At 43.8% G+C, this 27,343-nt stretch overlaps 1 protein-coding gene across 2 annotated transcripts; it reads right to left on the reverse strand.

Annotated features, from left to right (window-relative positions):
- Positions 1-27,343, reverse strand: LOC110506651 (leucine-rich repeat-containing G-protein coupled receptor 4). 2 transcript variants are annotated; one of them, XM_036963395.1, is made up of 19 exons: positions 26,528-27,343; positions 24,507-24,533; positions 18,172-18,243; positions 14,503-14,574; positions 12,470-12,541; positions 10,170-10,385; positions 8,415-8,486; positions 7,315-7,383; positions 6,198-6,269; positions 5,530-5,601; positions 5,195-5,263; positions 4,943-5,014; positions 4,769-4,834; positions 4,569-4,640; positions 4,162-4,233; positions 3,888-4,013; positions 3,623-3,720; positions 3,451-3,504; positions 1-3,353 (listed from the first exon to the last, which is right to left on the reverse strand). In XM_036963395.1, the coding sequence occupies exons 1-19, from the start codon at positions 26,713-26,715 to the stop codon at positions 2,005-2,007; spliced, it is 2,910 nt and encodes a 969-aa protein (XP_036819290.1). In that variant the 5' UTR covers positions 26,716-27,343; the 3' UTR covers positions 1-2,004. The 2 variants fall into 2 exon arrangements, with proteins under 2 accessions (XP_036819290.1, XP_036819291.1); XM_036963396.1 differs by lacking the exon at positions 24,507-24,533 and having other exon boundaries at positions 26,528-27,342.

Consider the following 27,343-nt stretch of genomic DNA (forward strand, 5'->3'; position numbering starts at 1 on the left):
TTGTTTTTTTAAGCAACTGGTTTTATATAGTTTGGTTTACAAAAATCACAGTATACAGTACATACTGTACATTCCTCCCACTAAAAGCATTACTTAAATTCAGTGACTCTGTACAACGATGTATTTACAAACAAAGCCTACAGTTCAAACCAAAAATAACTAAATATCAATAGCATAACAACACACACCTTACAAAGCACTGCTGGTAGCCACTAAAGTAGAAGAGGTAGCTTCCATGGTTAGACAATCCATCCCATTCTTGATTATTGTTTTTTTCTATCAAAAATCATTTAAATATGGATAATCAGACAGCAATACACACCGATTTGGAATTTGCATGTACGGGCTTCAAACATCTCCAATACAATCTGGACAGTTGGTTGGGGTTAAAATTACACACAGTCAAAACATTGACAAATCCATTCAAAAATAAGAACATTTGTGATATAATTTCAATAGCCAATGAGCTTGATAATATGGACACATTAACAAAGTGTTGAGGGGAGTCTAGGCTTCCCTAAATTGCCTAATTTCCTGAGCACTCACATGAATTACACATGTGGATACAGGCTCCTAGGGTGTGGTATGGTGCAGGCCCTATACGCAAAGTCATGCTCGTGCACATCAAACAGATATTCCCCTACAGTCAAACCTGATCCAATAAAATGTTTCATAGTGAAACATTATATGTTGTTATTATATCATAACATACACCATGATATCCATTACACTGGCAACACTGCTGAGCTGTGGGATTGTGTGCATCTTGATCATCATTAATGGGTTGTGAGTAACAATTATGTCCATTTTAAGAGAAGAAAAAAATATATATATATTTTACTCTAATGCGATCTGTCTCAGAGAACAATCCAGAAATGAAGGTCTTTGTGTGCCATCAACATTCAGCACCAGAGGCTTAGCTTGCACTTGGTACATGCTGCACTCACCTTTCAAAGCCAACTTCCTGGCACCTGAAATAACCTTGTCCATGGCCGAGACATTCTGCTCCTCTTTAAGCAATAAATTAGAACGACCCTGGGGGTAAAAGCACAGTTCAACTAAATGATTTTCAGTCCAAGAGACAAAACAAAGTCATAAAACTCTCCACAACAACCTGGTAAGACTGTTGATAAAACAGTGCTCTCTTCCATTCCCACGTGACATCCAAGATTGTATCACTCATAGCGAGGAAGAATTGTTGACACTTATTGTCAAAGATAATAAACATTTAAGTCATTGGACTTGTACTCTTGAGGAATGAATACAGGGCATGTGAAGATACATGAACAGATTCAGTTGGCTCACAAAGGGAGGGCTGAAAATGCAGCTGTCAGATTATATTTAACACATTGTCAGTACCCCTTCATTTAAAGCCGCTTCCATACAATTCTCCTTTCAGTTACTTTATATTCTCATATGAAAAACAACCCTAGAATGAGGATTATGATTACATTTGCTACATATACAAATGAATAGCGATTATGGCAAGGCTTTAAAGTCGACAGACCGGGGAATGACAACATATAAACACACAATATACATATAACACAAAACAAACTACAAAAGGATGGCACATAGACCCTTGCCTTAGCAAGAGACGTGACAGATGAATTCAGGCTTGTAACACCTTGACAATGAGTTTGCTCTAAACCAAGAAGCAGGCACTGGTGGCAAGGTTTCCTCTTTGGTTACATATTTGACAGACAGTTTGGTGTTATCACACACAGGAATCAGTTGTAAATCCTGAAGGGCAAAACAAGAGTTGACCAAAAGTCTCAGGTCTCAAAGAAGTCTCATTTAATGCCAGATTCCCTTTTTGTGACGGTTAAGTCTGGTTCACACAGTGATTAAAGAAGTGCTTCCTGAATGATTTGTGTGCAGGAACCCTGCACATGTTTTGTTGTGTATCACAAACCTTTCTTTTTGTTATAGTGTCCAACACACACACACGCACACACACACACACAAACAAACACAGATGCACACACACAGCTGAAGAGTTTCTCAGTCTTTGATGCGAGGTATGTTGTATGCGTAGTGGACCAGAGGGAGCCCTCGGCTCTGGCAGAAGCAGGCTCGTCCACAGGCCTGCACCTGGTCTGAACTGTCGGACACAAACGAGTCCCCCTCGTCAGCGTACTCTGACTGGGCAGAGAGGGTGCCGCTGTCTGCCCAGTATCCCTCCGTACGCTGGCCCACTGCCGCACCGGCTGAGAGGGTAGGGCAGCTGTGGGACTTTACCAAATGTCTGCAGACTGATGATGAGGAGGAAGAGGTCCTGGCATGTAGAGCCGCCTGGCAGCGCTCACACATGCCTGTTTCCTCACAGAGCTGGGAGTACACCCCACAGTCATAGCCCAGCCGTGTGGAGGAGTCTCCGTCCCCATCCACGACCCCAGAGCCCCCTGCACAATGCCCAGCCTTCACCCCCCGGGCCACAGCTCCATGGCCCCGCAGCCGCAGCCAGTCCTCCCGGAAGGCGGGGCTGAAGAAAACGTAGAGCACGGGGTTAAGGCATGCCGGTAGGGGGAAGAAGATGAGCGTGATGGACTTGGCGATCTCAGGGCCCCCTGCGGTGCCAGACCTGGCCAGTAGAGGGGCGAAGGAGAAGGCTGCAACAGGGCAGAAGAAGATGCAGTTGGTAAATATGAGCCATGCCACGTGGCGTACAGCCCCTGCCTGCTCCTGGTCTGCTAGCTCCACCCTGCCCAAGCCACAGTACAGCTGGGTGTACACTGCTGCTGTGAACAGGTAGGCCAGAGCGTTGAGCAGCACCAGGGCCACAGTGACACCCAGCGCAGGGCCCTCACCGCCAGAGAAGGGTAAACAGAGAGGGGAGGCTGAAGGGTCGCTGGTACTGAAGAGGGGTAGGCAGGCTGCTGCAGCCGCCAGGAGTCCCAGGAGAGCAGCCGCCAGGGCGAAGCGTCGGTCCCCGACCCCCCTCTCGCTGCTCCTCCTGGGTGAGATGGCCTTCCCCAGGAGCGCCCTCACCGCCACGCTGCGCTCCACAGCCGCCAGGGGCAACAGCAGCACAGCCCACTCCGAGGACAACACCGCCAGGGCCCCTGTTGCCCGGCAGCCCACCCCCGTCTCCCACCAGACCCCAAACTCAGCAAAGGAGCCCCAGGTGGCAGCATCCAGGACAGTGAGCACCCCCACATAGACCCCAGTGAGCAGGTTGGTGAGGGCCAGGAGGCCAACCAGCAGCCTGGCAGGGGAGAGGGCCAAGGCCCGGTGGGAGAAGGTGGCTGCCAGCACCAGAGTGTTGAAGATCAGGGCCACCAGGCAGATGAACCACACAGTCAGACGGATCATCCAGCTGCCCAGGAGGTGCTCACAGGGCTTGAAGGCTCCTGGAGGAGAGAGACAGAGTCAGCCTTCAGTTAGTAAGAGATGTGATGATGTACCGAATTCAATGCTGTAGATGACAATAAAGTGACAGTGGTTTACCTGGAGAGGGAGAGCAGTGCATGACCATCGATATCCTCTCCACTTCTTCTCCACCTAGAACACAAAGATTAATTAGCTAATCACTTTCAATATACTTTTTATCCCTCCTCTGAATAATACTTTTTTTTATTCCAAGAGTGGTCTAATCACCAGTCATGACGACATATTTTACCTGTAACCTTCTTGATGTCCTCCTCATCAGTGGAAGATGTTGAAGAATCACATCCCACAAATGCACAGCACTGGTAAGCATAGGGAACTGATACTGACCTGTAGACCACAATAGGACCATTATCATTCAAGGTGTTGCATGACCCCAACCTCACAGTTGGACTTAAGTTTAGTTACTGTAAGTGAATTGGGTTTGGCACTACAGTGAGTTCACATCTAGTTCAGGACAGTGTGAGGTCATTTGGATGAATTACTGGGATTCTGACCTGAGTTTGGGGAGGCTCTTTGCAGTAAATACATTTTTCATCTGCAGGTTTCCTGTGAGTTTCAGTTGGTTCAGTGAACTCAGTCCAGTTGTTGGAATGCTGGTCAGCGAGTTAAAGCTCAGGTCTCTAAAACAAACAGGACATATTAGCATACATACATTCCTGGAACACACTACTAGCATATGTACACATTTGTTTAAACAGTAATGTATTTGTTATCATGACTTGTATGAGAACAGATTTAGTTTTTACCACAGTACAGTGTCCTACTCACAGGTTTGTTAGCACCGTCAAATAGAGGAAAGCCTCTCTGTGGATGGTTTTCATTTCATTTCTACTCAGGTCCCTGTAGTAAAGAAAATTACTTAATGATGTGTTCAGAATCAGGGCAGCAAATTAAGCATGCTTTAAATTAGCCTCTGGCATGAGCTAGTGAAAGCAGAACTGAGTTAATTTCCAATGAGATCTACTTAGGCCCTTCACCTTTAAGCCTCAAGGTACTATAGGCTTCAAGTGTGTGTGTGTGTGAGTGTGTGTGTGTGTGTGTGTGTGTGTGTGTGTGTGTGTGTGTGTGTGTGTGTGTGTGTGTGTGTGTGTGTGTGTGTGTGTGTGTGTGTGTGTGTGTGTGTGTGTGTGTGTGTGTGTGTGTGTGTGTGTGTGTGTGTGTGTGTGTGTACTCACAGCAAGCGCAGGGCAGACAGACCCTGGAATGTGTCCCTGTCGATTTGTTGGATGCGGTTGTGCTGCAGGCTTCTATAATTAGGGCAGAACACATAATATATACACTCAGAAAAAGATAGAAGATGGGGGTTATCTTGAGTATAATGTTTAAAAATGTGTTTGTGCTCTTGCTCACATTCCCAACAATATACCTTACTCACATTTCCTGCAGCTTTAGACAGCCCTGGAAGGAAGGCAGCTCCTCAATCTCATTGTAGGACAGGTCTCTGATGGGCAAAAGGATGAAATAATATAACCTGGAATATCACCAGCATTTATGTGAAATAGATTAATAAGGTAGGATAAGGGTGAGAGGTGAGGTTGGGGATACTTACAGAGTCCGCAGCACCTTGAGATCCTCACAGAGCTCAACCGGTACGGCAGCAATCTTTGTGCCAGTCAAAGTACTGAGAAAGAAACACGCTGATTTAATTACCACTGACAAACGGTCTCACTTAACCTCAGACAAGGCAGAAAAAAATATAATCACTAACAATCTGTCTAACACGAACACATTCATTCTAACATTGTTGGTCAGTGTCAGTTGTGTATGTTGATGTAAAGCATCTGCTGTATTGTGTACTCACAGACTCTCCAGGTTGTTAGTCCCAGTGAGACAGGGAAACTCCTGCATCATACTGGCTCCACGTAGCATCCTGAAACACATACCTCACAGGGTTAAAACACAAACAGGTATGACAGACCAGAGACTAACTTTAGTCGGAATAACTGTCCACTCGTAACATTAGATCATGGAATGAAAAAAGCACCTGAGCACCAGCGATATCCAGTGTATTGTATCACATGGTGATTTCATACACTGTTATTGTAAAGCAGTTAATTCAGAGATCCTTACCACACTATGAATACAATGCTCAGAGTACCAGACTTGGCTTTCCAACAGATATGGACAGGGACTTACAGGGAGTGCAGGTCAGACAGGTTCTGGAAGGCTGAAGTTCCCACAAAGGACAGGGGGTTGTCATACAGGTGGCTGGGGAGGATAAGAGAAGAGGACACTGACAGTAAACGAAATTACTATGCGAGAATGGCACCATCTTCTGGACAAATATCTTATAGGGCCCATGGTCAGTCACTATACCAGCTTGGTGCTGTCAGTCAGTCACTATATTACCAGATTGGTGCTGTCAGTCAGTCACTATATTACCAGATTGGTGCTGTCAGTCAGTCACTATTTTACCAGCTTGGTGCAGTCAGTCAGTCACTATATTACCAGATTGGTGCTGTCAGTCAGTCAGTCATTCACTGAGACAGTTATGTGTGTAAATATGATAAACTGTACATACCAGTACAGTGTTTCCCAACTCCTGTCCTGGACTACCCCCAACAGTACACATATTTTGTAGCCCCGGACAAGCAGACCTGATTCAACTGGTCAACTAATCATCAAGCACTCAATGAGTTGAATCAGGTGAGTTTGACTGGAGCTACAACCAAAATGTGTGCCGTTGGAGGTACTGGAGGACTGGAGTTGGGGAACACTGTGCTAGTACATGAATGTGTGAAGGCTTAAGGTTCTATTCTATAGTATTTGTTGACAGTAGGACTGGCTTTGAAGTATGGTCTTACATGGTGCGGAGCAAAGGGTTCTTGTGGAAGGCTCCCTCAGGTACGGCTGCTATGTCGTTGCTGTGAAATCCACTGGAGGAAAGTGAAAATATACACAGTGAAACAATTATTCTAACCACAATCTTTGGGATGAAGGTGGAATATTAAATATGCAACGATACAGTTGCAACAGCTGAAAAAGATACAAATTGTGATTAGGAAAAGCGAGAGGTCCAAATGAAGTAAACTGTTATAGTTGCCAATATGTAAATGACCACTAATTCTGTATGCACAGCTTCTGTGTGCTACAGCTTCCTGATTTCTGCACTTAATGTGGCTAATTCCAGTTTTCACCATTAGATGGCATCTTTCAATCTAGTGCATGTCAATTATTTGCCTGAAGGTTTTACTGCTAATTAATCTATACTGCTGTCATAAAACATGGTCAATTCCATATCTGTTCAATATTGTTTATCCATCAGAAATATGAAAGGACACCATCTGGAGAACAGTTGTTACTGTCCACATGAAACGTTGTGAAGTCATGATCTGTTGTTCAAGATGTCCCAGTGATACTGTGAAAACAAAGGCCAGGTAATGTACCTAAGGTGCCTGCGTCTTTATCTAGTAGACAGGTCCCTTATATCCATCACAAGTTCAAGGGATCAAGAAACCATTGTACAGGAACATTAAGACAGCTTCTCTCTCTACTACAGCGCTGACAGACAGGAGAGGAGAGCAACAAAGGAAAGGAAAACAGATAGAGGAGTTGGGGGCACTAGTCAGACCCCATCATTAATCTCTCAGCTCCCCCTGCCAAGGTTCACAGCTCCACCGAGACACATCAACAGCTCACATTTCTACAAAAACACTGCAGCCTGCACGCAACCACAGTTACACTGGAGAAAAGACCAGGGGTCTCCTCTTTTTGCAGAAAATGATATCACCTCTAGGCCACATGTCACTTACTGACTAATCAACCTAATCACTCAAAGTTGACATTTCAGATTTGAAAAATCTGACAAAGGGAATCTGTGTACGCATGTGCATCCCTGTGTGTCAGTGACGGGCGCGTGTGCGTGTGCTTCCATTTGTGACTGTGTGCGTGTGCATGTGTTTGTCATGGGACAGTACTCACAGCTCCTTCAGTTTGGGCAGTGCCTGGATTGCTTCTGGGAAGGTCATCAGGTTGTTGAAGTTAAGATCCCTGAGGGGCCAAAAGGAGCAGGGAGTTTCATAATCATTACACCACACACCACAGCACACTCAATCATACTGTAACCATTCACTAGCAGTGCTGTGCAAACATACGGTCACCTTAACGATAGTAAAATATTGATCTTCCAGTTTCAGGCACTACACTATAAAATAGCCAAGTGTACTGTCGTTCCCATGACAGACTGGAGTGCTCATAATATAAGGTAGGCTCCTATAGTAAGTAAGACAATTCTCTTTATGCTTTATCAGTGTCAATGTTGTGAGTGAGTGTGACACTGCAAAAATAATTGTAACAGCCATGGTACGTCTAATATGGCTGCTGTTAAACCATAGGTCAGAATGTCTCTGTCCCCTCCGGACTAAAGATGTTGTGTCACTGTTCAGGCTGGCGACGCAGGAGGAAGCGAACAATGGGAGGGTAGTGCAGATAGCCATCATGGACTCCGCTCCATTTATCCTGGAGCAATTACAGGAGGAAGTGGACACACTGACGTCCCGGCTGCTCTCTGTGTGTGTGTGTGTGTGTGTGGGGGGGGGGGGGGGGGGGGGTGGCCCATACACACTGACGTCCCGGCTGCTCTGGGTGTGTGGGTGTGTGTGGGGGGGTGGTGGCCCATACACACTGACGTCCCGGCTGCTCTGGGTGTGTGGGTGTGTGTGGGGGGGTGAGTGGCTCATACACACTGACGTCCCGGCTGCTCTGGGTGTGTGTGTGGGGGAGGGGGGCTCATACACACTGATGTCCCGGCTGCTCTGGGTGTGTGTGTGTGTGTGTGTGTGGGGGGGGGGGGGGGGGGGGGGGGCATACACACTGACGTCCCGGCTGCTCTGGGTGTGTGGGTGTGTGTGGGGGGGTGAGTGGCTCATACACACTGATGCCCCGGCTGCTCTGGGTGTGTGGGTGTGTGTGGGGGGGTGAGTGGCTCATACACACTAACGTCCCGGCTGCTCTGGGTGTGTGTTTGGGGAGGTGAGTGGCTCATACACACTGTTAATGAGTTTGTATTCAAATGCACTTACAGCGTCTCTAGGTTCTCTAGCCCCGTGAAGCAGCTCTCCCCAATCTCCTTAATTCTGTTATTATGCAGATGCCTGGAAGATAAAGGATATATTTATATTCCATTCCCGGCTCAAATTAGACTTCACTGTTGCAGACGAGCCAAAAGGGACATTGAACAACAGAATGAACATGTATAGGATATCTAGTCTGTGTGATTGAACATGCAGGGAGGTTTTAATAGGGATCCATCTGGGTTATTTATTATATATATATATATTTCCCCCCCCCTTTTCTCCCCAATTTCATGGTATCCAATTGGTAGTTAGTCTTGTCTCATCGCTGCAACTCCCGTATGGACTCGGGAGAGGCGAAGGTCGAGAGCCGTGCATCCTCCGAAACACGATCCAACCAAGCCGCACTACTTCTTGACACAACGCCCACTTAACCCGGAAGCCAGCCATACCAATGTGTCGGAGGAAACACCGTACACCTGGCGACCGTGTCAGCGTGCACTGCAGCCGGCCCACCACAGGAGTCGCTAGTGCCAGCCAAACCCTCCCTAACCCTGACAACGCTGGGCCAATTGTGCACCACTCCATGGGTCTCCCGGTCCATGGGTCTCCCGATTGCGGCCGGCTGCGACAGAGCCTGGACTCGAACCCAGAATCTCTAGTGGCACAGCTAGCACTGCGATGTAGTACCTTAGACCACTGCGCCACTCGAGAGGTCACCTGTCTGGGTTTTTAAGCAGGATATAATATAGCTATTCTTAGTGACATACAACACACATAAAAACAAAATGCTCAATCTGCCACATGGCATCCCATCCTTTGTGGATGAACAACGCAGCACTTTTCACATCTCCCACACTCCCTGCCTGATAGTAAGACCCAATTCAATCTATTCATAAGGTAAATGTCCTCTGCAGCTATCACCAGAGACCACAGTGATTGGTAAGTCAGGTATCATTGTGAGTGCTGGTGTGTCGAAGCCTGACGGATTCAAGGTATTTTCTTCCTGTTTATTCTTGCCAGCCACTAGGGACACAGCTCTGTCCTTTTCCCCTCCAACTGGGCCCTGCAGCAATAGCATTTTTCTTGTGTGTGTGTGTGTGTGTGTGTGTGTGTGTGTGTGTGTGTGCGCGCGCGCGTGCGTTTGTGTGCGCGTGCACATGTGTGCATGCGTGTGTTTGTGTTTGTAGGGGCATTCCACAGTAAGTGATGGCTTCATACAGTATGTTGATGTATTTAACTGAGAATTTAATTTGACTTGGAGTGGAATGGATTTGAACATCTGCAATGTTTGAATGGTAGAGAAGTGTAATCTGAGGGTTAGTTCCTTTGACACTTTGTTTAAAAATATTTAAATAGTTACATGTAACTGTCTTTCATAATAAAAGTTATATTCTATTACCCATGATTCCTACATTTTCTTCTTCCAACAGATGTAAATCTCCACCAAAAATATCTAATGTCTGTGCTACATCTGAATCTACAGTATACTACCAATGAGTTGAACCCCCCAAACTCTCCCCTATGGGAAGGAGCACAGAACAGATCCTCTGTTTTGACTTGAATAGTTCAGACATGGGTTTAAATACTATCTTGAGTTTACTGAGCTTGCCTGGCACAATGGAACCAATAGAATAATCACAAGGAGTCCAAACCCTGCCCCTCTTGCACTCCAGAGAGACTAGAGCAAACACTAAATGTATTTGAAAGATTTAAAATAGTATTTGAACCCAGGTCTGGAATAGATAAATCTGCAGCACTTACAGCACCACCAGACTGGAGAGGTTGGCAAAGGCATTGTTGGGGATGTGGGTGATGCGGTTGAGTGCCAGGGTGAGAGCCTGCAGGTTAGCCTGGTGTCTCATGGGGCCCACTGGGACCTCAGTCAGGCTGTTGTCATCCAGCCAGAGGTGGCGGAGCTGCTGCAGGCCCTCAAAGCTATCCTCAGGCACCGTCGTGATGTGGTTGGCATCCAGACGTCTGCAGAGGGAGGGGGGGAAAAGAGATTTTAGAAACCTTTATCTCACTAGTTATGTCACACCAATATGTGAATCCTGTCATACATTCACCACCATTAACATTCTCACGTTGAGGACATTTCATATTGATACAGCACATAACAGAGAGAGAGAGAGAGAGAGAGACAGAGAGAGACAGAGAGAAAGAGAGACAGGGAATCAAGGGCCATGTAAGGAATGGTATTTATGAGGTATTTCTATTGCCTCAGTAGAAAAACATTAACACTACGGTCCTCCATTTTTAACAGCTTTCCATTGCCCTTAATCTTATCAACTGCAAATATTTGAATGAGCCATTGGATAGCCTGCTACTGTCACGTCCTGACCTTTTTAATGTCTCTGTTTTAGTTTGGTCAGGGTGTGAGTTGGGATGGGCATTCTATGTTTCGTATTCTAGGTTTTGTATTTCTGTATTTGGCCTGGTATGGTTCCCAATCAGATGCAGCTGTCGATCGTTGTCTCTGATTGAGAACCATACTTAGGCAGCCTGTTTTCCCACTATGGGTTGTGGGTAGTTGTTTTCTGTGTCTGTGTTATACTATACAGAACCGTTTAGGTTTTAATTTATTTCTCTTGTTCTTTTGTATTCAGTGTTCGGATATATTTCATTAAAATATGGACACTTATCACGCTGCGCATTGGTCCGAACTTTCCTACTCCTCCTCAGAAGAGGAGAAAAACCGTTACAACTACATTATAACGTATGTATAGAAAGTATGGCGTTACTATACAAATTCGAATTTCATTACTCTTGTAAATATTCTGCATTTATTTCTAACTATTTAAACTGCTGTGGTGAGGACTACAAACAAAAGGTTTTAAATAGCTTTGTTCTACACTCAAGGTTTCTACTAGTTTTGTATTTGGCTGGTGCTGCACATTCTGTTCCTCATTCATGAAACTTGCTCCTTAATGTAGTATCACAACATTCACTCTCTCCCTCGCAACAAAAGCTCTATCCCTTTGTAATTCTGCTCTTGCCTTCACAGACTCCCTCTAAGTTTCAATCTCCTCTTCCCTCGCTCTCTTTCCACCTCCATGACTCCATATCTCTCTCTCCCTCTAAATTCCCTACGAGTCTGTGTTGGAAGCAGAAAGGCACGATGACTGACAGCTAACTCTCAAAGGCATTATACAAACCCAGCTAGGCTCTGCCAAAACATATTACTTCAGCTACAGACCTTAACTCCTAAGAGAGAAAAGACTCCTGCAAAAAAAAGAGAAGGAAAAAAAGAGGGAAAACGTGGGACTGAGGGAAAGGATCTGGAGAGGTGATAAATGGCAGAAAGCGGGATTTTCAGCATGTCCCGGACCAGGCTTCCAGCTGGAACTCATCCTACACTATTCACAGTCAGTCAAAAGAGGCACAGGGAAACAAAGATGGAGTAATGCTCAGTCATAGTCCCTCGGAGAGTGACATGCAGTAGTCACAGAGTCACTAAGTTAAAGTGAAAGGAAAGAGATGCTGAGGAGCTGGGGATTTGGAAACCAGTGCAGGGTTCTACGCAGACCATTTTTACAAGGAGCACATGTGCGCGCCTAAGTTGAAAAATGTAGGCGGACACAAAGACATTTAGGAGCACAATGAAAAATATTTGAGGTATTAAAGCTAGAATCCTTAATTTTTCTAGGCATACTGGTACCTGAATTAAAATTCCAGGTCACACAGCAATAATTAAAATTGCCGCACTGGAGAGCCCTGCAGTGTCTAGGAAACATAACCCACACACATCCCTTTCAAACCCATACAGGCAAAAATCAACCACATAAATAAATAGATGTCTCACTGTTGGTAAATGTAACGTGGTGGGGGGTAAAGACAGCATGGTAACCAGATGGTTATGTGTGAGCTGTGTAAAGGTTAGTGTAATGATGCCGGCCAGTCTAGAGGAAGCTAATAGGTCAATTGGATTGTAGAGTGAATGCTTCCCATTGTAAATGTCATGATTATGCTTGCGATGTCCATGAGTTTTGCCATTTCAAGTCTCTAAAAGGTGTGTGTGTGTGTGTGTAATTCCAGATGGGTGAAGAGATAGGGGGACTCACAGAGACTGTAGAGAGTAGAGGTTCTTTATAGCTGTACTTGGAACAGTCTTCAGCTGATTATTCTGCAACATCCTGAGGGAGAGAACACAGTTTTATATCCTGAACTGTGGTCGCACCAACATGCCTCTGAGCACACACGTTTGTGTCTGCATGCATATCCCATATTAAAGAATACTAGTGTATACTATGGTAGGAATAGTATAGTATTCATTCACTGTAGTGTTTTTGCGGACTTACCCACTGTATTGTTTTTTTGCAGTCTGAAGTCTGCAAAAACACTACATTGAATACTGTAGTATACTGTAGTATTTACGGTTTACTGTAGTATAAATACTGTAGTAAAAAACAGTAGTTTATACTATAGTATTTTTGCGGTCATTACTGTAGTATTTACTAAAGTGTTTTTGTTTTATCATCTATGACATAGAAGTGGGGGGCTCTCTCTTTGACAAAACATACTGGACAAATACTAAAAGAGCAAATTTGCCATAACCTGTAGGTAGGTAGGACTGGGGTCTGAATGGAATGTTCAGAGCCTCTGCTCTTTTCTATAACCTGTAGGTAGGTAGGACTGGGGTCTGAACGGAATGTTCAGAGCCTCTGCTCTTTTCTATAACCTGTAGGTAGGTAGGACTGGGGTCTGAACGGAATGTTCTGAGCCTCTGCTCTTTTCTATAACCTGTAGGTAGGTAGGACTGGGGTCTGAACGGAATGTTCAGAGCCTCTGCTCTTTTCTATAACCATAGGGAACATAATACACTTAGAGTACAAAGCATTACGAACACCTTCCTAATATTGAGTTGCACCCTCTTTTGTCCTCAGAACAGACTCAATTTGTCAAGGCATGGACTCTACAAGGTGTCAAAAGTGTTCCACAGGGATGCTGACTCCAATGAGTCTCACAGTTGTGTCAAGTTGGCTGGATGTCCTTCAAGTGGTGGACCATTCTTGATATACACTGGAAAAACTGTTGACCGTGAAAAACCCAGCAACATTGCAGTTCTTGACACACCCAAGCCGGTGCGCCTGGCGCCTACTACCATAACTAGTTCAAAATTCACCTACATATTTTGTCTTGGCCATTCACCCTTTGATTAGCACACATACACAATCCATGTCTCGAGGCTTAAAAATCTACTTAATCTACATTGATTGAAGTGGATTTAACAAGTGACATCTATAAGGGGCCATAGCTTTTACCTGGATTTACCTGGTCAGTATATGTCGCGGAAATGTTTTGTCCACTCAGTGTATATGGTCTATCCTTGGCATGTATTTTTCTCACTTACAGGTGGCACAAATTGGGATATGGGGAGTGGAATGGGCAGGGTATATGCAAATTAAATACTGTAATATTTAATATAGTAAAAAAAAGGTTTTGGCTGACTGACATTTCAGCAATATTTACTAGTGTTTTTTGTGGATAATTCTGTAGTATATACTATAGTATTTAACAGTATACTACAACATTATATACTACTACTACTACATGTACTACACATGATCAAGAGATACTACAGTGTGTAGTATAGTATACTAAAGAATACAGTAAGTACTGTAGTATTCTACAGTAAACAGTGAACTGTAGTATTTTTTATGTGGCATGTGAGTACTTGACCATGTAGTGATGGATTCTAGTCTCTACTGGACACAGATGTGGTTATGGTGACTATCTCCCTTCCTCTCTACTATCAGTAGTCTCTGTCGTCAAAGCAGGCTAGGGCCCAGGGGAACAGGCCCTCTGGTTTCCTGCCTCTTCACACACGTCACATGGCAACCGCTAGTTGGGAAGGAAGTGAACACCTCCGTTTTATTTAATTCACCTGTATTTCATTCACCAGTTTTATTTACAGGTGTGTGCATGTGAATGTCTGTGTGTTTGATTTTGTGTGGGTTGTGCCCGAGCACTCACCAGTACTGTTCTTTGAACCCTTGGCTCAATGTACAGTCACAGAACATACAGGTATTATATGAGTGTTTGTCTGTGTGTACGTGTTGCAAGTGTGTGGAGGACCAATGAGTGGCACACTAACAGGACTTTGAGCTGATGCAGTCCAGACAGAGCGTCAGGGTGGATGAATGAGAGGTCATTTCCTGCCAGTCGCCTGAGGTAGAGAGAGAGGAAGAGAGAGAGAAAAAGATGGTGATAAATTCATGATTGCATCGAAAACAATGATTCATATAGTAATCTATATGTTGTTGGTACAACTTTCAAAGCTCTCAATTTAACAGCTTCACTTTGAAATGTTAATACATACAAGATTGAAAATCATTGACCAAAAAAACAAATGAAAACACCCCACAGGCTCCAGTTTGTGTCACCAGGCATAACATAACATAACATAACGCCTGGGGTGCCAGAGAGACGTGTCAGTGCGACGGCATTTTGTCACTTCACCAGACCCTCTGGGGAGAGTGTACACATTAGGACTGGGCCTAGGTTTCCCCTCCTGGGCCTGGTCTACCTCCCCTTCCCTCCCAGCCAGGATATCAGGAAGAACTGGCAATGTGAATAATCATGTGGGGGCGGGCTGTCAGGGACTCATAGTTCCACCAAATCTGGCCTGGGAGATTAGCACCAGATTTATCACCCTCTGCAACTTGAGCTGGGTGGCATTAGATTCCCCTGCAGCCAATAGCTGCTGTGTGTGAGCCTGAGAGCCTGGGGAATCTGAGTAACAACTCCCACCATGCCCTAATACAACCCCACAACGCACCCCCTTACTGGGGCCTACTCGGGGACACACTTCCAGGGATGTCGAACACTTTTCGTCCATCATATAACAACCAGACAGCATCATATGACAGGGTCTCTAGTCTAAACACACAAACGCTAGTGGCAGACTTCAACTGTGATCCAATGGCAGACCATGTTTAAAATAACATTTGTTGTGGTTGACAAACATGGCTGGATTTGGAAGGTTGTACATGCTCTACAACTTGACTTGGCTCTGGCTCAAACCACAGGATTCCACAGGACACGTTTCACCATCAAACACCCAAATCATTTTGGCTTCTCATGCGTCTTTATCAACTATTCATTGACGGAATTGTTTCCTTTTGACAGCATTTTTATTGTTTCCCAGCAGTAAATGAGCTGTTGAAGTACTTGTAGTCAAAGGGGCCAGTTTCATGCACATACGTTAAGCCTACCTGTTGACTCTCTTGCACTAAGTTTGCTGCAACTGCAAGCCCAACTACTGACAATTATTAATTATTAATCTAGGACTCAAGTAACAAAGCTTCAGGTTTGAAAGCAGAGTAGGATTCATGTGCAAATTGTATGTGGTTAGTGTGTCTGCCAGATTTATATGGTACTGTAAACTTTACGTCCACAGTCTTGGAGCTGGTCAACGCCCACATGTCTACGGCCCAGCCACCACACGTCGGCCTGCTAACAAATTGCTAAGACATCCCTCATGTTTCAGGGTGAAGAACCTCCCCACCCATTCCCTTTCTGTCAACAAATTCAGAACACGTCCCCCTAGGCTTTGATGAAGGCAGAAGAATGTGCTAAGCCTTGTTGAGCAAAGACTAAATCCTCCCCTTCTGTAGCACCACTCCCACAACCATTCTATTTCACTAAGAAACTCACTGGTAGACAACATACACTTCAACATCAGAAGGTAAAGAGACTAGGAACACACGCTCATGGAGACAAATGTGTACAGAGACAGACAAACACATACAAACACAAATTGAGGGGGACGACTCCCCTACATGTCTTTATCGGTCAGCATGGTAGCTAGGCTGTGTTGTGCTTTGTTCAGGATGGGAGGTGTGTATGAAGGAGGGTTGCGTGACTATCAGCGAGGGAATGTTTCTCTCTGGGCATGTCCCCCTCTCTTTTCAGTAAGCCCTCAGGGCTGGAGCTGTGGTTCAGTGACAACACCACCACGCCATCCTCTCAGTTCACTCAATGAAACCTTATGATTTGTTTCAAGGATAAGGCTAAACAAACACAAATTAAAAACTCTAGACAGCTGTCAACAAAACAGCATTCTGAAGCACGAAAATAACTGCTAGGCCCTACAGCGCTGCTCAGTAGGGTTGGGCGGTATCCTGATTTTCATACCGAGATACCGATTCTGTACCATACCGGGGTATACGGTATTATCGGCAGTGTACACAAGGGGAGCTAATTCAAACAAAACAAAAGTCGTTTTTTTGTTTAGTTTTTTGGGGGTACAGAACAATTTAGGCAACAGGGATCCTGATCCAGGAGGGGATTGAATGTCTCTGCTGTAACCAAGAAGCTTGACCTTGAAATCTAGCCACTCAGCTTGCAAGTTAGCAAACCAAATGCGTAGCTGGAGCCCTCCGCCGGATATAATTCATTTTGACACATCTTAGGATTTCTTATAGTTAAAAGCTGCAGCTGTACATAGTCCATCTGTAAATAGTCCATCGGTAAATAGCCCACCCAATTGACCTACCTCATCCCCATACTGTTCTTATTTATTTACTTTTCTGCTCTTTTGCACATCAGTATCTCTACCTGCACATGACCATCTGATCATTTATCACTCCAGTGTTAATCTGCTAAATTGTAATTATTCACCTACCTCCTCATGCCTTTTGCACACAATGTGTATAGACTCTTTTTTTTTCTATTTTCTACTGTGTTTTTGACTTGTTTATTGTTTACTCCATGTGTAACTCTGTGATGTTGTCTGTTCACACTGCTATGCTTTATCTTGGGCAGGTCGCAGTTGTAAATGAGAACTTGTTCTCAACTAGCCTACCTGGTTAAATAAAGGTGAAATAAAAATAATAAATAAATAAAACGCACCCTATTTTTTTTAAACAGTATTGAAAATGATAGAGAGTATTTTGAAAAATATCCTGGTATACGGTATCTCCCAAGCCTACTGCTCAGCTCCAGAGCAGGATGGAACCCAGAGAACAGGTTTCTCTAAGTATATATGACACTGGGCAGAGACTCCTGCCCCTGCCTGAAAGGTAATGTTGAGTGGTGGAGTGCAGCGAGAGTGCCTTTTTAGCCAGGTTGTTATGGAAACCATTGTTTTGCCTTCTTCCTTCCTGCCTTGCATTCCTCCACTTACAATGCGATGAAAAGTAAATTGCCCTTTGACAAAGCAGATGAAGTAGACCTAGTGTTCAGATGAGAAGGGAGCAAAGACTTGTTCGAGATGATAGACACAGACAGGCTAAAATAACATGGGCACAGAAGCAGAATAATGTTAGCTGGTCATTTTGCATTCTCAGGGTCACATGTTACCTGATATCAAGTAGACAGATCTTATCTTTACTTCTAGCTCTGAACCAGACAGAGGGGTATTTCAAGAGTAAAAAAAAAAAATGACAAACACACTCTACGATTAGATATGCTCATTGAATGGGTCCCAGAACTGAGACATGCGGTTGCCACCCTGTAAATTCTCAAAGAAAATACAATGAAAGAAAGAATGTGATGCATCTCACATACATGTTCTCTGGAATCATACGTAGCCTATAGTCATGGTACTTTTTGATAGTCATCATGGTGTAACTTGCCCTTTCTGAAAACACAAGGCATGACTCTTTGGTGTAAGAGAAACTACAAGGTTCTTCATATCTCGATGAGCAACTTGTTGATCAAACACATAATACAACTGGTCCGTTGTGGTTGAAAACCACTGATTATCATATGCATGTGACAAACTGTAGTGGGTAATGTACTAGAAAAGATGAATACTCACAGTTCTTCTAGATAGGGGAAGTTCTTGAAGACAAATGCCGGGAGCTCTGTGATGTTATTCATGCTGATGTCACTGTGGACCCAAACAACAAGTGTCATGAGTGGATCAGTATTTCTCTCAGGTTAGAAACAGAACACAGCCCTGATTCCCATTCAAATCTCAAACAATCAAGCTGGATTTATACTCCTAAAGACACAACAACAGAGAATTGCAGAAATAGTATATAATGTTTGATGCCATGGTAGTGTGTAACAAATGTATATTTTTGGAGGCATAACTAGTAAGTAACTGCTCAGAAGCATGCTTTCAACACTGTTACATTGGTTTTCCTGTAGATTGGTAGAGGGGAAGTACTGTCATCTTCCCCAGCAGTATAATGATTCATTTGGGCCAAAACAGGTCCCCAGCAATACTGTAAACCCTTGAAGAAACCTTCCTCATATTGCCCAGGGGACGTTCACTTTTCCAATTCACTGCAGAGAAAGACAGGCATGTAGCAGCACGACAACTATGCAGAGAGCACTCACGTTTCTTCCCCACCTGACTAATTCCGTATGTGACTTACATATGTAATACATAGAGAGTAACCGTAGGCAAAAATTGTCATCGAATCCAACTAAAGTTCTAGGAATTGATGAGAGATTGTTATATAGGCAGGTTTAGTAAAGATTGTAAACTGTTTTTAGAATGATCCTAAAACAGATTAGTACAGATCATCTTTACTTCCAATAAAAATGACACAGGCTATAGTATAAAAAAACAGCAAAAATGGTATGACACCATAACAATTCCCTTGTGTTCCACAACAGAGAGTAGCTTTTAACTTCGGGCCACTCTCATCTTGATTAGGAATCCATTCATTGGTTTCAAAGAGGAGTCCATAGACATCAGATGTTAGAGTTGAACCACAACAGGACTGAAAAAACATCCTGCTTTTGATAATGAAGCGAAACTCCCAAAAAGGGTAAATCTAGGCCTCCCGGGTGGCGCAGTGGTCTAAGGCTGTGCCACCAGAGACTCTGGGTTCGAGCCCAGGCTCTGTCGCAGCCGGCCGCGACTGGGAGGTCCATGGGGCGACGCACAATTGGCCTAGCGTCGTCCGGGTTAGGGAGGGTTTGGCCGGTAGGGATATCCTTGGCTCATCGCGCACTAGCGACTTCTGTGACCAGGTCGCTAGGGGCACGGTGTTTCCTCCGACACATTGGTGCTGCTGGCTTGCGGGTTGGATGCAGTGCGGCTTGGTTGGGTTGTGTTTCGGAGGACGCATAACTCTCGACCTTCGTCTCTCCCGAGCCCGTACGGGAGTTGAAACAATTGGATACTACGAAATTGGGGCGAAAAAAAATATATATAATAATAAAAGGGCTAATCTTGAATTTCACTACCAGGCCTCCTCTTGCATGTGTGTGCATGTAGGACTTTGGATCCTTAAAGGATAATATCGCCCCCCCACGTTTCTAACTACAAAGGCCCTCATCGTCCCTGCTATCTATCTTCCCCATCTCCAGGTTACCTAGCTTATCCAATTGCCTTCTAGGTGCTGTACAATGGAGCTTCCACCTTGATCCACCCCCCTACGGACTCTCCTTGGGGCGTTGTGTGGCCACTATTTGGAAGGCTTTCCCGGTGGTCCCTCCTTTGGATACATTCTGTCTTGCTGTCTTGCTGACAGCACCCCTACACCCGCACTCTGTAACCATCTTCCACAGGCTGTTGGCTGCCATGGTCAAGAGTGCAGGCAGCCACAGGGACAGGATGAAAGGGTGGTCTGTGAATGCTGTCACCCTCCCTCCCAGCTGCTTTAGTCATCAGGGGACCTGCCTATCCTACATAGAAATACAGCTGTGATACATATAGAAAAAACAGCACTCTTTCTGAAGCAAAACAGTTACATGCCCACTGTTTTGAGGGTATGAAATGTCAACATGACATCAAATAATGCAAAGGTGTCACTTTGGGCTCATATCAGCCTTGGTGGGAAACGGAAAGAATCACATTTCTAGCAAGAGTTGCCAAAAGTTTCACTTCTCAAGTGAGATTTCTCTACAGAAAAAAAAGGAGATCAGTAACAAAGACATCCAACAGAGGAAAGTATGGGGAGCAGGCAGCAGAGGCTGTTGTCAAGTCTCAACAGAGCACCTTTAAAACTCCCTGGGAATTCACTGCCAATTCACTGTAAATAGAGACACACAGATCATCTTTACTCAGAAAAAAATGTCTGCTAAAAGACATGATACCTTTCCTAACTCACTTTTGGGGTCAATATCAAAGACAAAATCTATACCTTTGAAACAATAAAAAAAATAAGCAATAATTCATCTGCTATGATGCAAAATGAGAATAAATATATTATCTCAGCATTATCTCAAAGCCATCCACAATCTCTCCATGGTAAGAGGGTCAAAAAGAGGTCAACCCTGTTCAAGTCTCTGGCAAGTGAGAAATTATACTTGTTATTTAGTTGCTTATTGTGCGGTCTCTGATGGTTGGAGCATGGTTTTAGAAAAGCTTGTGGTTATAAGCACGTCCTTAAAATACTTTGGTGGAGGGATAATAAAGAAGGCCTGCACACTGTTTTTGTTCCCAATTCACTGATTCATTGACAATGTTTTGATCCGAAACAAATCTTGGTCAGAATGATTTTAACCTGAGCTCGGAGTTAGCTTTCCCCTCACAATTACACAGGCCACTAGTGTTTGTCCACAGACCAGACAAGGACCTCACCAAAGCCACACAACAACCACAGAGCTCCACATTACAGACAGAGAACTATACATGGAAAGATTGCACTTCTTGGCAAAGGCAAACCAAAAAGAGATTCAACTTAAAGCGACTCCAAAACCAAGGCGTGTATATGTGGTATGTGTGTGGGCGGATCAGACACTGGCTGGCATGGAGCCATGAGAGGGAGGGGAAGCTACCGTGCCAAGAACAGCAAGGATTGACAGACAGGACAACGGCAGATAACTAAGATAGAGATTTGGGGAAAAAGGTTACTATGTCTGTCCTTTGAAGATCTCTGGGTGATGAGTTGGAGGGCGTTGAAGGTAGCAAGTGTAAAAAGTATCTGATGTAGTCTCAGCAAGGGCCATGCTTCAAGGAGGCATAGCCTTCGTTCAGATGTACCATGAATCCCAAGGTGATCTTCAAAAGGAGAACAACTTCACTTCTTCAATACCTTTTGGCAGTGTTTATTTAACCGGCTAATGTCATCTGAATGAAAATCGATATCCTGCCGGTACGTCATTTGTTGAGGTAGAGAAGCCAAACCGGGCCCCAACCCAACCACCTGCTACCATTGACTACCTCAGAAGGAAAGCAAACTCAGTAATGCTTTGGCTTTTTAGCCCCCTGGTCCCTTGACAGCAGAGTTGTGGGAAAAAATGCAAGTAATGGGTAACTATTTTCTCAGCCGGCTGTTTCTTATTGATTAAAGAGGTGAAGGTGGTGAAAATTGAGGAAGATGGCTGAGGTTCCCTGGCTGCCATGCTGGAAAGGAACAAGGGCACTTTGTATACACAAACGGGCAGAGTGTTCCACCATGGGAGTGCAGAGAAGGTCAAGCATTTACCACATGGGTACAAGGGGAGACTGATTCGCTGTAGCTAGAGTGCAAACAACCAGCCTGCAAGGCAAACATGTCAGTCCTAAAACGGTGAGAGACAGAGCGAGAGAAGTGATTGATATGGGTATGGTTGTTGTTGTCGTTGGCTTTCATTAAACGTAGTTATTTTTCTTTTCAAATGTATGCTTTTTATGCCAATTAACAACATTGAATTGAACCAAGAGAGAGAGATTGACAGAGAATGTGATGATGAGAGAGTTGGAGAGGACTATGGAAAAAGAGGATAAAAATTGTGAAGATGAGTAAGTGATTAGAAGTAAAAAAGGAGTGAGAGTTGTGTATAAGTGAGAGAGAGAAAGAGACAGAGCAAAAAGGGGGGGAGGGAGAGAGAGAAGTAAACATTCTACCATCTTGCAGTCATCCTGTTTGGGAGCGGGAACCAGTGACTGGCTCCTTTCACCTCTGCTGACCATGAACAAAAGTATCATTCAGCTTAAGATGGATAGAGGGCACCAATGGCAAGTGAGCTAGCTGGACCAGTGAGTGAAAGGGTATTAGTCCCCCTATCCCCTCCCTCCCCTAAACTTGTGCTTGTTCACACTATGAAAGGACTTCAATTGAGATGAGATGTGAGAAGTGACCCCCTCCTATCCCAAACCCTCATGCCCCCCGCACGCACACATGAGAGCGAGAGGGCGCACACAGTCACCAAGCCCTCAAGAGACTGAGATGTTCTTTCGTCACTCGTATCTGTCAGAGGGGAAATTTGTGTACAGGGTGAGGGGGTTCCAGAACGTATTTCTCTTTCTCCCCACCTGTTGTCCTCAGGCAGGAGAGTCTCATTTTCAGCTGCCAATAAAAAACGTACTGTACACACCAACATTCTGCAGGCAGCTCCACCTCTCCAACCTTCCCCTGGGCTGCTGGCTGGTGCCAACCCAACACTCTGATTTATGGACTGATAAAACAAAGGGCACAGGCCAATTCCCGTCTGTGTCAAATTCCGTAAGATTATGTAAATCAACAGATGCATAAATGTTAAAGTATTGTAGGATATTGCCAATGAAAGTGGCAATGTACAGTACTGTATATTATTTTGTGACTAAGTATATGGGTTAATCATTTTGAAGAATGACCACACATGAAATAAAAACTTGAAGTACCGCTTTAAATAACTACAAATGCAGGACAAGAGCAGGTCTAGTCATAACTGTCTGAAACTATTCCAATTTAAGAAGACATTCCAGAATTCCAAGGCCTGACTTTCAAAAGATGAAGTTAATGTTTGTGCTCCTATTTCTGTAAGTTCCCTTCATAACAGAACTGCTGCCTTCCATTTTCCTCTCAGCTTCAATGTACAACAGTTTCAGTACATTCATGGGGTGGCAGGTTGTACTGGATGGAATCACAGCAGGAGGAAAATCACAAACAAAGCCAACCTTCTGGGAAACCATTCTCCCACCTCTGGGGACAGCAGGGCCTGCAATGTGTCTCTTGTAAGACTGCTGGACCTGTCTGCTTCTGTCATTATCTCTCTGTGTGTGTGTGTGTGTGTCAATTTCACTGTCTCTTTCTGTCCATTAATCTCTCCGTTCAGTAATTTCCATTACTCAATTTATCAAGCTTCACTATTTGCCAGTCTTGCTGATTGATCCCTGTGTTTCTGCTGTTTGAGCAAAAAAGCTTATAATTTCCACTATACGTCACAGCAGATAATGTGTACCCCAATTAATATATTAGTATGCCAGCAAACAAGCAACTTAATGTAAAGTGTTACCAAAATATATTTCTAGAAGAGTACTAAGGATGTAATTCCACCTTTGATGAGCGCTAACTGGGATTAAATGAACATTATGGAGGTGAAAAAGTTGTTTAGTTCTTTAAACAAACATTAGCTCACTTCCTGTAAGGAGCATTACCAGCTCAGCACAGCCTCCCTGTGAATTAACACTGACAAAAAAAATATTTCTACAGCTGTGATGTGTCGCACTAATCCATCATGACCCCTGACCTCTCTACTCACCAAAACACAGAAGGAATGGAAAGAAGGGGAGTTTAAGAGACGGAGAAGAGACATTGAATGGAGAGAGGGAGAGAGAGAAATACAAAGAGAGAGAAATAGAGACAGCTGCACTAAGGGTCAATTCCACAGTAAAGACAAATATTTTTACTTTCAAATGTATTTCAAACAAAAACCAATGATTGACCGCTTTTAACAGTTTCCACTGAACATTTTACAAAAACACATTTACTTGAATTGTCAGAGGAAATTGCTAAGTAGTCCCTGTGCATGGAGTTGTATCATTTGTTTGCAATAATTGGTTTTTGTTTGACATACATTTTAAAGTGAAAAATCACTCTGTTACCGTGGAATTGCTCCAAGGCAACCCGTCAAATACTCTGAGGGCTTGAACTGAATATATCACGTAGTTATGAGCTAAAAAGCTGTCACAAAGCATTTGGTTAACCCTTGCTCAGTGTAGGTGCACAAGAAGCCTTCAAGCCCACACTTACAATCGTAATAAGTAATACAATTTTTGGGGATATGTTGGTAACTTACATGTAAGTCTGAAAAGATCATGATGTTTGATAACAGCATACATACACTACACTGTGTCTAGATTGACATATTGGTAAATACCACTGTTTCTCTTCATTTTACCTGGCACAAAACAACACTGGCAGTTTATTGGGTCAACTCTAGAGCGTGTGTATTTCTACAATTCTGCTGGATATTAATGAACTCAAGAAGTCAATAAAATGTACTTACAGTCCATGTGGTGTAATGTTCAGGCACCTAGGTGGAAACAAAGGTAAAAACCAACCCCTCAGCTTTTATGTTATGTAAATAAAGGTGATGGTGATATTGTATATATTTAAATGTCTCATTCAGTCTTGGATATGAAACGGTTCTGTATCAATACCCACTGGGCCCAGACGTCAATTCAACATCTACTTCACGTTGGTTCAACGTAATTTCATTGAAACAACATGGAAACCACGTTGATTCAACCAGTGTGTGCCCAGAGGGTAGTCTTGTCAAGGTCAGATCCTTCCTTCTTTTCCACATTAGGAAGCACACTTCCTTGGTCCACCTTCAATAAATAACACATAGACCCTTTGACGCCCTTGGGCGGCTGCTCTGTTTATCATTAACTAAGACATTGTGAAACCTTTAAGGCTAGTTAACCAGAAATGTATTAACTATGCAGTCCCAGTCTCAGTTTCTCCTCAGTTAGTAATGCTCTCTCTCTCTAGTAAGGTAGTGCACAGCAACTCGCTTTTCTTGGTACAGAGACAAAGACAGATATGATGGTCACAGGGAATACAGAAAAGAAACAGTCATCATTCCTTAAAATCAACTGTAGGCTAACTAAAAGACCCATGTCATAGGGCTTTTGGTTTAGTTGTTATTTTGTGTTGATCACAACAGCTTTTTCCTTTCGGCAGTTGCTGAACAAGATTCAGAACATTTTATTTTGTTAAAAATATAGTCTACAAATAATTTAACATTGCACATTTTCCCCATGTTGATAAATAGCTTGAGCCACAATATTGCAACTTAGGAAACTTTGGAAGGAAAGTAAATAAGACTTAATTATTACAGTAGTTACAAGTGTTACCGAACTGACAAATTCTGGGGTGAATTCTGGGTAATTCTGAATTCCCTGTAAGATGAATTTTAAAAGTTTTCCTGCATCACTTTGTAAATGACATGTAATGCATATGTAAAGGATATGCAATGCAAATATCAGAAAACCAACCACAACAACTGTCTCTGAGATGGGTAAGTGTGTCCAAAGTGTTGTCTTTTAGGGGTAGGCATACACTTTCTCTGCCATTTTTTATTTTTATTTTTATTTTACCTTTATTTAACCAGGCAAGTCAGTTAAGAACAAATTCTTATTTTCAATGACGGCCTAGGAACAGTGGGTTAACTGCCTGTTCAGGGGCACTTTCTCTGCCATGATGTGAGTTGGTGAGTGGAGTCGCATTCAGGATAAACAGTCTCAGGCAGGTATTTCTGGGATCTGTTAATGTCTGATCTCCAATTTTATAAAGGCCAAATTAAAAGGATTACACCAAAGCATCATGAGGTTCCCTCTGTCAATGCCTGTGCTGGATCAAACCTCAGCCTTCTTACAGCAGGAGGCACAAAATGTCTTCATAGTTCTATTCCTTAACAACTCAACAAAGAGTCAGTCCAGACTACAGAGCCAAGACAGGCCGAAGAATCAGCAAATTAAGACCTTCTTACTTTACATGGACGATGGGCTACTATTCCACATGTCCCTGAATATAAGTGTAAAAGATCATGGCTGTAGTCTAAGAAAGTGAAAGTCCAGGTCCCAGGCCAAGGAATATGCTATAGCTTGCATGCTTTTCAGTAGAGTAAAATACTAGGGTATAAGAGGACCAGCATGAACCATTTGGCAACCATTGCCTAGCCAATACTGTATATACTGTACCAACCTTTAATTTTAAGGCCTACTTTTCCTCTGGCTGTTCATCATTCTTTGTGTATGCTCTCTCATACCAACCACAATAATGTGTTTGTTATCAGTTGAATAACTGATCCACAGCCCAAAGTTGTAAAAACGCACTCGATTATTTTTGCTTAATTGACAGCCATTGTGCAAAAGTTTGCTCCAGTACTGACGTGGAGAGGTGCCCCTCTCGAGTAAGTAGTGGCCGACCTTACCGTTACAAACACGTCCTAACTAGGGAGAGATATTGATTATAGGTTTAATCGTGTTGTATTACACAGTTTCAATATGTGTTGATACTTACAGATAATAGGTGAAGGCACTTAGACCAGTTGGGACAGTGGTCAGTCCTTTCCCAGAACAATCGGCGCCTCCGTCCTCGTCGCAGCTGCATGAGGACGAACAAATAGCCGGAGTGGATTGTCCTTGACCAGCCGCACCATCCCGTAGTGAAAACAACCGCAAAAATATCCAGATGACAAACACGCGCATGTTTTTCTTCTGTTCAGACTAAGCAAAAATGGCTTTACGTTTCTCTTATAAGGACATATAGGCTACTTTTCGTGTGACTGCTCGGTTGTGATGGCTTGTCCAAGAAGCTTGAATACGTATTATTATTGATAGGTAGTCGACCACTTCAAGGATATAACATGTTAATGCATCAGTCCCACCAAACATATATCCTTAACTACCCCTGTCAAGTCTGGGACATTTTCTTTACTCAAACAATGCGGTTTACCTTGCACTAAGTGTCCTCATATTCATCCCGTGTGGAGTGTTGGTCCTATAAAAATAAGTATCACCCGTCCACACAGACGACAAAATCGACACCTTTTGCTTTTTTCCGTTTTCGTTGTCCCATTAAATCAGCAAACCAGACGGATCCGTGCGTGGACAAAATAAGAAGCCTCAATACAATTCTCCAACCGAAATGGGAAACACTTGGTGCGTTATTTTTGCTATTGTTTCCCTCCTGATTTGTTTCCTGTAGAAAAACACAGTCAGCTTTCAGCCATTCCTCACGTTTCCTTCCTTTGCTCCCTGCCACCAGCAGCCCGCTTTTTCTTGCTCACTCGGTAAGCACCCTGCCGGACAACCTGCCACACGATCTGCTGAATAC

This window comes from Oncorhynchus mykiss, chromosome 26, assembly GCF_013265735.2.
Source record: "Oncorhynchus mykiss isolate Arlee chromosome 26, USDA_OmykA_1.1, whole genome shotgun sequence".
Taxonomy (NCBI): Eukaryota; Metazoa; Chordata; class Actinopteri; order Salmoniformes; family Salmonidae; genus Oncorhynchus; species Oncorhynchus mykiss.